Source organism: Camarhynchus parvulus, chromosome 2 (assembly GCF_901933205.1).
Source record: "Camarhynchus parvulus chromosome 2, STF_HiC, whole genome shotgun sequence".
NCBI classification, from domain to species: domain Eukaryota; kingdom Metazoa; phylum Chordata; class Aves; order Passeriformes; family Thraupidae; genus Camarhynchus; species Camarhynchus parvulus.
Window position 1 is genome coordinate 43,594,198 of NC_044572.1, and position 12,065 is coordinate 43,606,262.

Genomic DNA, 12,065 nt, shown 5'->3' on the forward strand with positions numbered 1-12,065 from the left:
GGCAGGAAACAAACATCTTCACAGTTTTTGTGAGCACCAGTTAAACATTGGTTCAAAGCAAATCCATATCCATTGCATATTAGAATAGCTAATTTTTAAATCTCATGCAGTCAGCCCTTCTGAGGGTCACTGATTGCCTTCAAGTACACTTCTTTGAGCAATTAACTCCAAAAAGTTTAAAGAATGCTGCTTCAAAAGACGTTTTAGAGAACTTCAAAACAAACTGGATCTGATATTCTTGACTATTTTTAAACAAACCAACCAAATCCATTTACTTAGGTGACAAATTCAACCCCTAATTAGGGAAACACCTGGAAAGAACAACACTGTAAGAAATTTCAACTGGATACAAGAATCCCTGAAATATTTTTTTTTTGCTACAGCAGGAAGTAAAGATCATGGATGGGGAAAAGTCATTCTTCAGCATCACATCTGAATGAAAAAGAGAATTTTAGCGTGCATACAGTTTTGTCATCTAATTGATTGATTGCTTTGAAAAACAAAACTAGCAGAAATTATCCTGTAAAGACTTCTTCAATTTAACTGCTCTCAAACTTCACAAAAAAGCAACCAAGCCACAACCAAAATAAAACAACAAATCACAAAACTGCCACCATATACAACCACCACCACTCCAGTGCATAAAATAATCCTTAACAAAGCAGAAAGGAGAGGATGACTGATGTGCCAGTCACTTTGATAACACCTGATGAATGCTTATGTCCCATGTCTGAAGCTTTAAGTGGCATCTCTTTGAGAAAGCTACCACAGCGTCTGTCCCTTCCTCATAAAGAGCAGCAGGAAGTCATTCACATCACACTTTACACACCTCCAGCAGCAAGAGGGGTGGCTGACACTTTTCCAAGGTGTCAAACTAGCACTTGACTAGCAAGTCATAGAAGCTACTTCAAGCAGTTAAATATCTAAATTGCAACAACAAATAGATCAAAAAAGCGTTAATAAATAGCCAGTTTACAAAATAGGACCATTACCAGCTGCCCACTATCAGAACTCTTAGTTCAAGGAAAAAACCAGCATCAAAATCAACTCCAAACAAACTCCATTATTTTCACAGTTTGCTAACTCTTGTGATTTTCTGTCAGAAACATGTTGGCTTCCTTCATGTACTGCATAGATATTAACAATTTAAGAAAGCTACGCCTCCGGCATAGAAAGGATCAAAAAAATCTGAAAGCCTACTTCTGGAAGATTTCAAAAAATCATAAAGGATGTGGCTGAAATACCATTTGTCCCCAAAACTGAATTAACTGTACCTGAAAACTTCACAGTAGACACTCTCTGCTCTTTAAACCTTCAAGTGAATGAAATATCAGATTTTTTTTCTGCTGCACTACTGATCCAATAAGAAAGTTTTTCACAGTGTTTGACCTGATTTTCCTCTGCAGATAACAGAAGTTCCAAGTCTGAAAACTTACAAATACAAGAAAACATTTAGTTCCTTTCGTGGTACTCTCTTCCTTTCCTGACATTCAAGACAGGTATAATTCTAGCACCAGTGAATGCAATATAAGTTTTGCTTTGCATTTTAAGAAAGTGAGAAGTTTACTAGCTGTTTTTTCATTAAAACACACTTGTAATATTTGATCCTTCTATCCCGTGGGAAATACTAAAAGTATCATCTTGTCTCTTCATAAAACTTGTTCTTATTTTTAACATCCTCCTAATTTTACCTACTGCTCCACCCTTTCCTGCATAAAACATAGCAGGCATATGTCCTGATTCTCACCCTCAGTCCATTGCTTCTTTACAACTCCTGTTGACATCTTGAGCTTTACCTTCCTCTATTTCCTCTTTTTGATAGTTTTTTTTTGCCTTTTTTTAAATAGAATTATAGAATAAGTTATGTTGAAAAAGACCTTTAAGATCATTGAGTCCAACAGTTAATCTAACACTACCAAGTTCACCACTAAACCATGCCCTTAAGTGACACATCTATGAATCTTTTAAATACTTCCAGGAGTGGTGGCGCCACTAGCTCCCTGGGCAGCCTGCTCCAGAGCTTGACAACCTTTTCAGTGAAGAAATTTTTTCTAATATTGAACATAAACCTTTCCTGGCACAAAAATAAAAGAGTTTTCCTGACCATAGGCAATCCATATCAGCATCACTTGTCTCTGTCAAGGATCAGGCAAAGAGCCAATTACAAACCACATTAGTGTCAGAAACACATACAAAAATGACACTGACAGGTAAAAGTGCAGCACAGAGAAGGCTTAAGTTACAAAGCTTCTCCAGCCAACATCCAGTTATATTTGAAAGTAGTTGAAATAACCTTGCAGCTACTATTCACTGTGCGTCCTCCTAAGGGAATTGGCACAGCACAGCTCATACTGATTTCACACCTCAGTTTTGTGTGAATCCTCCTCCTAGGGGTTCAGCTATCTGTGATTCAAGGCCTAGTTTTGACACAGCAGAACTGCATAACCTTGAATGAAACTTCTAAAGGAAACTGCCAGCTTGCAAGAAAGCTGTGCAACAATACTCAGTCTAGAGCTGTGATAGACAGGAATAGTAAACCTGCAGCTAGACATAAGATCCTTGAAAGATCCTAGGCTGTTAACAGTTCAAGGACTCAAAAAAACCAAAAACAAAAAAAAAAAAACCAACAAAACAAAAAAATCCCCAAAAAAACAAAAGCAAAAAATAACAAACAAACAAACAAAAAGAACAACAACAACAAAAAAAACAACCAAAACCAAAAATGACCTACAAAAAGCTGTGGAAAAAACCCAGCAATACTGAGGATCAGTCCATCCAAGGCACAATAGAAGTGAACTTTTCCCAATACTGATGGCTGCCAGGCCAGCAATGGTCTGGATGAGAGTGGCCACACCTGGAGCTGTGGGTTCCTCAGTGAAAGAACAAAATGGACATACTGGAGAGAGACCAGCAAAAGGCCACAAGGATAATGAAGGGATGGGAGCAACTCACATAACAGAAAGGAGAACCAGGACTGTTCACCCTTGAGAACAGAAGGCTCAGGGGGAAATTACTAACACATACAAATATTTGAAGAGGGGGCACACAGTGCGTGCAGCTGGCCTCTTTCCAGTCATGCCCAGTGACTAGACCAGATGTGACAGGCACTACATGAAACACACTGGTTCTTTCTGAGGAACAGGAAACACTTTTTGCACTGTGAGGGTGACCAAGCGCTGGCACAAGCTGCCCAGGGAAGTTGCAATTTCCCTCCCTGGATAAGAGCCTAAATGAGAGATGTGGGACCCCAGGCAGCTCTCCAAAATGCAGTTTATTCCATTCAAGATGTTACAGCAGTCCAGGGTTGTGGGCAACAGAGCGTGTGCCTACAGCTGTCAGCTCCAGCTGCAGGCAGGCCTGGAGACCCTTTGGTTTTGGTTACACTGCATTATATACTTTGCTGAGCATCTTAATACAGTAGAACCAATCTATACCTTAACTATTATCTGTAGCCTATCATAACTACTGTAATTACCATATTCATGTTACTATTCTCCATTCACTAAAAGTTAGTACATTACAGTTTAAGCTAGAAGTTGTTTTTCAGTTTTTTTGCAGTGGAAAATTCTGAGACCTTTTTTCTACTTGCAACATTTGCTGACTTGTTTGTCTGTGCTATCTTTCTGCTGGGTAAAAACATCTTCTTGTTTGAGGTGGGTTTATCCTTTGCTCTAAGTCATAAAAACCCCTTCTAACTAACACACCCTTCGTCTCCTTCGTTATCCAGTAAGACTGGCTCAGCAATTCTTTTCTTCTATGTCAAAACTTGCTTCCATCTCTACTCCTTCTTCAGATTCTACATTTAAAAATCTTTCTGCTAAGCATACATATCTGTGAGACTTCTCTCCAAGCTTTCATCCTTCCAACACCTGGAGAAATTCAGAAACCACCTAGACACAGTTCTGGATGACTGGCTCTAAGTGGCCATGCTTGAAAAGGGGAACTGGACCAAAGGACTTCCAGAAGTGACTTCCAACCTTGGCTGTCCTGTGAGGTTGTGAAGCAGGTGTCTGAGAATGGTATGTCAGGGCTTTGCCTGGTTGCTAGTCACCTACCACACTTCTCAGTCAGTAAATAACAGTTTTAAAATTATGTGCATCTTGTTTTCATAGTCTCTTTGTGGACACACTCTTTGTTCACTTTGTTCACAAAGTGGCCAAGGGAACACTACAGCTAAATGAGTTAGCTTCTCCCCACAGGGGTGATTAACAGGAGCTCCATCTAACAGAATCCATCCTGCCAACCAAAATAACTGAATAGTTAAAAAAAATCTATGGTTATGAATGCACTGATGAAATCAGAAAGTTCATACATAATAAGACTCCATGAACCAATATTTTAGCTTTGAGGACAAAAACTGAAATATCATTTCCCTTACTAGTCCATGGAAAACATTTAAGAATTAATCACCTGAAGAGTACTTTTCCAATTAACTTATCCTTGCAATCTATTTTATTTTAATGTTGCAGTTTTTAAACTGTTTTGAGTTGATGGGGAAGCATTGCATCAGCTTATTCAGGTACCACTTCCTTGAGTCCACAGTTGAACATAATTCATAAACAGGACTATTAAAATTCAACTCACACAAAAAATATTTTCTTGTATAATCAGTCACTTTCATATCATTATTTGCACCTAAATAATTACAGAAGTGAGACAATATTTAATTCAACATTAAGGGATAATCTCATAAAGATATCTAAATATTTTCATGCCTTTTTGTGTATACCTTATTTTAAATCAGCCATTTATTACAAATCTATGTTCAGAGATGAAGTTTTAGTCTCCTGTTTCTAATTATAATCTGCTTCTGACATTTCAAACTGCAGTTACAACCTGCATATAATGAACATTTTTTTCTGCCTCATCTCCCAGACCTTGATAGAGACCCAGAGTATCTGATCTTGTGACGAAAATGTGACTTTCTAACACAGTTCACCAATTTCTTCATTTCTGACTACTCTGCAGTCCTAACCCAATTTTTTTTTTCTTAAAGAAGACAAGCTTTTGATGGATAGGAAAAGGAAGGATTTATACTGTCATTTTCCCTATAAGCTGCCTATGATCTTTTAAGACATAAAATCAAAACTAACAGAAATATTTATTTGGAATCTCTAGCGAAGTTAGCATGACTGCTTATGTCACAAAGAGAAGCAAAATCAAAATTACAGACAGTCAGGCGCAACTTAACTTAGATGAAGGGCCAAATGGACTTCTCCTAAATTCAGAGAAAATTGCAGGTGCCTTAAAGGTTTCTGCTTGATCTTTCTTAACTTCAGTGTGGCCACCTCCAGCATATACTGTCATCCCCAACATAAAGAGCTGACATTGTATTTTGTACATCTCCAAAATCTCACACACACAAAAAAATTTAATTAAGCTTTAGTACAGCATTTTTTTTTCAGTCTTTTCCACACAGGTGAAGCAGCCCAGATCTTTAATACAAGCTTAAAACTGAAACCTTTCTGTGAGTTTAAAAAGAACATCCCCAAGCAGTTACAAGCTGCCTGCAATCCCTCACAGAAGACTGGACCCTACTTAAAACATTCTGACAGGCAGGCTACTCCAATTTTCTATTTTCTCTTCCCTCACTCTCCTCCTTCATCTACACACTCATTCCAAATAAATAATTTCATGGATTTTTACAGATTTTCTTTTCTTCCTCCTTTCTTTGATCACTACACAAAGATGAGCCTGCCTGGCCAAATGTCTGGCAAGATCTTCAAGTCATTTTCTATCTTTTTCAGTGAACTCTAATGATCCCATAAAACTTGTACCATAAATTAAAAGCCAAGTAAAAGCATCTGCTTTTATCAACACATGATGTACCAGGGCACCATTTGCACTAGGAGCATACAAATGATGTGAAACTCTATCAGCTCACAAATGCAATGGTAACAGCAGCAGCAATTAGTGTAAAACCAAATAAGAAACAGCTGTCTACATTACTTAGCACACTGTTAGCTGCAGGTTATTCATTTGTCCACATTTCTGAAGATTTTACTGGCAATGACTTCAAAGTGCCAGTCACAGTCCTCACATAATGATACACTTATTACCTTACTGCAGATATTGTACAAGATATTTTTAATTTGACAAGCCAGTTCTGCATTTTTAAAGATACTCAGTTGATTTTGGCAGAGCTCTTCTAGACGGCAACTAACATTAGCAATCCCAGTCCTTCACGTTATGCTGAGCCAGAGTGGCAAGCATTACTAAAGACAACAATCTTGCCAGAAGGCTCTGGACAACATAATGCAAAAGGAGAAACTTTCTCAAGTAAGCAGTTAAAAAAGAGTCAGAAATTAATTCTGGGACTGCCCCTGAGCTGCAACCCACAAATTAATTTTTGGCTTTTTCCACCTGTGAGAAGGGTGCCTTGCCCTCTCCAGGTGCACAGTGAATGTCTACCTTGCTGCCTGATGACTGACAATCCAAGTAACTTTTAGTGATCAATTCACAGGAGGAAATAACAGAAGCAGTAGGTTAAAAATTCATGGATTAACTTGCCCAAGCAGTTCACCAGCTCAGTCTTTTACACACACTTTCCTTACTTAGGGCTCACCTGCTTTTCATTTGTCCCCTCTTCAACTAGAGGGAATGTTACTCGGTACTACTCCAACTCTCTGTGACAGCCACTGACTTCAGGCTTTGCTGAGCCACTTTGCAGTCACTAGCAAATAACAGTGTGGGTATTCTCCCTGTGTCAATCACACAATATTGACAAGAAATGAGAAATCAAAGTCACACAGCCGGGAATCACTGCTTTAGCCATAAAAGGTTGGTCTAGCCAAGAATCCTCTTAGTGCCCCATCCCGAGGTGCTTCTTGCACTGCCTTCAGTCAGGCTACCAAAGAAGCTGGCAGACATTTCATTTCCAGCTTTGGAGAGCCTGGGCTGGCAAAGTAGGAAAGGTTAGTGGAAGCGATAGGGAGGGGGGAGGGCAGCGAGCTAAGTTAGGAGAGGAATCTCCTTCTGCTCAGACCAGCTCCTATGCAAAACGAGACTCACAAGGAAAGAAAGGGTTTTGGTGTCGTAGGTCACAGTGTGACCCAGGTAAAGCAGGCGATCGCTGCGAACGGGAGGGAGCGCAGGATGCGCCGCAACAGGGGAGCGGAACAAGTGGCTCGGGATGCGCATCCCACGGAGAGGATGCCCCTCACCGGGGAAGCGGAACAAGTGGCTCGGGATGCGCGTCCCGCCCCGCACACCCCCCAGCATCCCGGGTGTCTCGGGATGAGCGTCCGTCCCGTCCCGCGCACCCTCCAGCATCCCGGGCGGCTCGGGAAGCGCCGGGATCCCCGCGAGCTCCGCCGGTCCTCGGGCGCCCCCCGGCGGCTCCGCCCCGCCTGCCGGGACGGGAGCGCCGGGAGCGCCCAGCCCCGCTCCCGGACCCCCGGCCCCGCTCCTCGCCCGCAGCGTCACCGCCGCCCGCAGAGGTCACCGGTGGGTTAATGGGATCAAGACCGGGTCGGTACCGGGAATTCCACACTTAGCGCTGGTCACGCGTATGGAATCAGTTAATACAGAAACGTCATTACTGGGCAAATCCCACCGTTTCTGCCGGCTGCAGGTGGAGCTGCCAAGGCAGTTTGCTTAGACACACCCTTCACATAATTATTTTCTTAAGGAAATCGATGGGAATTGGGTTATTTACTGCATCAGTTTTCACTCAGCATTTGAGTATCAGAGAGAAAGGGAAAAGTACTGGTAAAATTTCCCAGTAAAGCGACTCACAATGTAACATTTCCGTTCCTGCCTGTAGAAGGTACAGCCCCACTCCTGGTCCATTTTTGCTGTCCGGATGGTATCCAAGCCCCTGCCCTGAAATTCACCCCAAGCACTGCACTCAGCCACAGCAGACGCTAGAGGTTTAGTATTTCTGCACCCTCACAGCTGTGATTCAGCAAAGCATTCCAGCTTATTCACCAAAACACTTGGGCATGTGCTAGTTTTTAAGCATGCATGTAGCTCCCCTTATCTCTGTGTAGCTTTTTTCTAGGCCACAAATGCCACTTTCAGACCTACCCTTCTCTGAGAATCCAGGCTGTTTGAGGACTGTATACCACTTGGAAGAAGAATGCGTCCTGATTCAAAGCTAGATGGCAACTTCACAGCTGTGTAGCATTTGCAGCATAAAAGGGCAAGCAGGAGCAAATTATCACAACTTCATTTGCTTAAAGACAGCAACTACAGTTGGCTGATTAATGGGAAACAACATGAGGGGTCTTTAGCGACTCAAATGTGAATATAAACGGAATAAAAACCTTTCTCTACCAACAACTAGCATCTTGGCAACTGTACCAGCAAAGAACACTTCAGTTCCAAGGACAGACAAAAGCAGAACTCCTCAGACCAGGCTACTTTGCATGTTTTGCTGTCAGGCATCTTGCAAGAAGACTGAAAATACTTAGGCACCCTAAAGTTTTACACTGCACTTTTTAGGAGCAAAAATGGACTTACACATTTGCTTAAACCCCAAGTTACCATTTTCACATCAGTCTTGGCATAACTCTTTGTATCCTTCATCCTCCAGTCCGAACTTCCTGCTTACCTAAAGTCACCTTTCCAGTGAGATTCCCTACAGCGGATGATATTAAATGTTAGATTGGATATTTATGCGAAGTGTTGCTGACTAATGATTGCACAGGAACCATAATGCTGACCACTGGCTATCTCACATTCAAATTTCACCACTCTAACCATCCATTAACAGAGCCTTGTTTCTGCATGGAGTCTAATAGAGGATTTTAAACCATCAAAATAATAAACTCAGGAAAGGGGAAGCTGTGACAGCATGATAAACTACCAAATACCACGTGCATGCAGAGAGATAGAAAGGAATGTAATAGAAAACTCTTCAGACTTTGAATGTTGTCAGCCAACCATTGAATGCAATACCTAGAAAGAGCTGCTCAAACAATCTATAGCAAACAAGGCAGACAAACCAGATCGAACTGCCAGTCTAGACCTTTTTCAATCTGGCTTCAATGTTTTGCTCTTTCAAACTCAGCAAGGCACTTAATTTCTTCTTATCCATGACACTTTTTAGTCCACCTCATGGAGGCAAATCAACAATTGTGATATATAAGTGATAGCTGCCATAGAAAAGTCTCCTTTAAACCAGCACTGAACACAGAACACCACAATGTGCATCCCATTAGATTCTCTGTGTAGGGAGAGCTCCAGACTTTGGCACACTGCTAAGAGGATAGTTTTTCTGTTCAAATTGCAAATATCCAATCTCTTGAGCTGAATTAGTTCACCATAATTCGCCTTACTTCAGTGCTTCAAACTGGGGTACATTTAAGCACCCTGGTTTAGAAAAACCTCTACCCAAGGATTAGGAGATGGACAGTTAAGCATGATAGTTCAGCTGCATGCTGGCTACTGAGCTCCACAAGCTGATAATGCTCTTCACATGCATATTAAGGATCTCCTTTTGAATGTTATTAACAGCTTTCTTGAATACTTTTAACTTCAGTGCTACACAATTTGTTTTCCATCGCCCTAGCTCTGGAAAGCTGTTCCACCACTCAGTTTTTTCCATAGACCTATCCTTAAAGATATTAGGTATCCAACCCCAATGAGGTTAGCAATACCAACACATGTATCTGCAGACAGTGAATTTACATGCAAAGGATTCATACTGGATTGTGGTCTCAGTTTGGGAACACCAGTACTGAAAACCAAAGCCAACAGAGTTATGCCCTGCTTCAGAAACACTCCCTATTTGTTTAAATGGAATTGCAATTGTCCCAAACATAGCAAATACACCTGCCCCACTAAAGACTATTTTAAGGCTATTTGAAGCTTTTCCATTTGAACTCCAGAGACCACAATACAATACCTTTTCCTCATTTGAATAGCTAGATCAATCAAACCTACACCACCTGAAATTTCAAGGAACCAAGAACAAACTTGAGAAGTGCCATCCCAAAGGAGTTTTTCTCATCTGAAAGAAGTTACAAACCCAAAGAAAAATGTTGGGATTTGTTTCTTCCACCCTCCCCAGGTCTGGTCCTATGTTGCTGCTACTCGAAGGGCAAGAAAGTTTCCATTTTATTGTACCTACTTTCCTGCCTTAAAAAAAAAAAAGCAATTTCACATAAACTCTTGCAGTTGCAGCAAGAAGAAAAGTTCCACAACCAAGTGACTGGATTCTATAAACTGCTTACTGTCAGGTATTTCGGCAGCATAGAAAAAACAGAACAGCAGTAACTGAATAGTCAGCTCGCATGTGTGGAAATTGAAACCTCCAAGCTATTCTGGGAGCAATGCTCTGTTTTCTGTAACATTTCTGCATAATCACACCAGAAAGCATGCTCTTTGCAGGAGAGACTATGATTACATGCATGTCTGTACACATTCTGTTACAGCTGAGTCCCTGGTTATTAAATAGAGCATCTGAGGCTCAACTGCAACACAAGCAAAATAAAACACGTTCAGGATGAAAGCAGTTAACCTGGCACTGCCAGCAAAACACATGGAGCATTTCTGAATTGCATCGCTGTCTCTCCAAAGGATGTCACCAGCTTCCCTGTTTACCCAACACGTTTACTCTTCTTTAAGGCAGGTAAAAAGAGTCCTCCCCCTACCTTGTACACGTAGAGCAGAGAGGGCTTAAAGTAGAGAAATGAAAAGAATGTGCCTTGAAAGTACTTCAGCTGGACCGGTGAAAATGAGATCCAGTTGCAAAGTTACCTAACTGAGCCCGTACTGCACAACTACAGCCAGTTGTGTAACAAACCTCAGGACAATTTTACAGCTCTTAATCAGGCAAAACTCCCTGCTGATTTCCACGAGGGAGCTCTAATCAATCAAAAGCTCTGAGAACTGATTCCGGTTTTCTCCTTTTTAATGAAAAGGTTTATTTTGAGCTATGAGAACATCAGATTATATGAACTCAGCAAACCTATAGCTCTCACTTTATCGGCATAAGGAATTCGTCCTGTGTTTTAATTTACCAACTGTATTTGGTAGCGTACAGGAAAAAAAGTAACAACACCTGAACTGACATAGAATAATTTCACAAATAACGGACCTATTCTCCTGACAGGCAAAAGATGGAATAGACGGAGGGAGATCCGCGGCTCTTTGATTAAACACCATCCCCTTTGGGCGAACGGGAAAGACCAGCGTCCCCGCCCGGGTTCCTCCCTAAAGTTGCGCCGCTCCCCGCGGCAGCCGGGAAGAGAATCCCCCCGCGATGAGCCTGCAAGTGACCGGCGGGGATTCCCCGAGCATCCCGAAACCGCGCAGGGAAGACGCTGCCGAAGCGGCGGCACCGAGGGTCGGAGGGAGGCGGGCGGGATGCGAGGCGCTCCCTCCACGTGCGCTACCTCCGCTCCCGCACCGCCGGCCGGGGCGACAGAGCCCGGCGCGCCCGTCCCGCCGCCGCCCGCTCCCCGAGTCCCCTCAGGTGCGCCGCCCGCCCGCCCTTACCTGCCCGCCGGCGGCAGCAGCGACGAGCCCCCTTCTCCCGCGCCGGATCCCTGTCAGCGGTCGGCGGGAGAGCAGGAGCGCCGTCCCGCCGGCAGGGCAAGCCCCATGTGAAGAGGAGCGAGGGAGCCCGGCGGCTCCACCAGCGCGGCCGAGGGGAGGGGACGCGGGGAGGAGGCGGGAGGGCGGGACGCGCCCGGCGCTGCCCCCGCGCGGAGCCGCCCCGGGCCCGGCCGCGCCGGAGGCGCCGAGCCCGGCAGCGCCCCCTGCGGGGAGCGGCGGGCACCGACGGGCGCTGGGCACCCTCCGGGGCTCCCGCGCACCTCTCTGCCCTCCCTGCGGGGAGCCCCGAGCTCTTCTCGAGAGCCCCTTCAGCACACCCGACGCAGTTTGCTTGTACTGCTGAGGGGCTGCCAGTAAGTCCAACCAGTGTTTTCAGTGAGTTAAACATTGTGGTAAGTTCGGGCTGTAACATCCACATGCCGGCAGAATTCTCAGTTCACAGAATTGAAAATGCATCGGAGCCCACAAGGTAAGGAGGTAGCAGTGCCATCCTGAAAGAATGAAACAAGCTTGGATGGCTGCTGTGGGACCATGGCTTCTCCTGGCATCAGGGCTCTTGC

The 12,065-nt window shown here is 43.5% G+C and overlaps 2 protein-coding genes across 3 annotated transcripts in view; one reads left to right on the forward strand and one right to left on the reverse strand.

Annotated features, from left to right (window-relative positions):
* The window catches only part of CPNE4 (copine 4), a 229,223-nt gene extending 217,640 nt beyond the window's left edge, over positions 1 to 11,583 (reverse strand). For both annotated transcript variants that reach the window (XM_030943422.1, XM_030943421.1), the window contains exon 1: positions 11,446 to 11,583. The gene's annotated coding sequence lies outside the window, so the exon portion shown is untranslated. The remainder of the gene's footprint in view (positions 1 to 11,445) is intronic.
* LOC115912268 (serine/arginine repetitive matrix protein 1-like) lies at positions 7,096 to 11,556 on the forward strand. Its single transcript, XM_030963749.1, has 3 exons — positions 7,096 to 7,446; positions 10,525 to 10,576; positions 11,060 to 11,556. Exons 1-3 carry the CDS (start codon positions 7,096 to 7,098, stop codon positions 11,554 to 11,556), a joined length of 900 nt encoding a protein of 299 aa, XP_030819609.1.
* Positions 11,584 to 12,065: the final 482 nt, after the last annotated feature.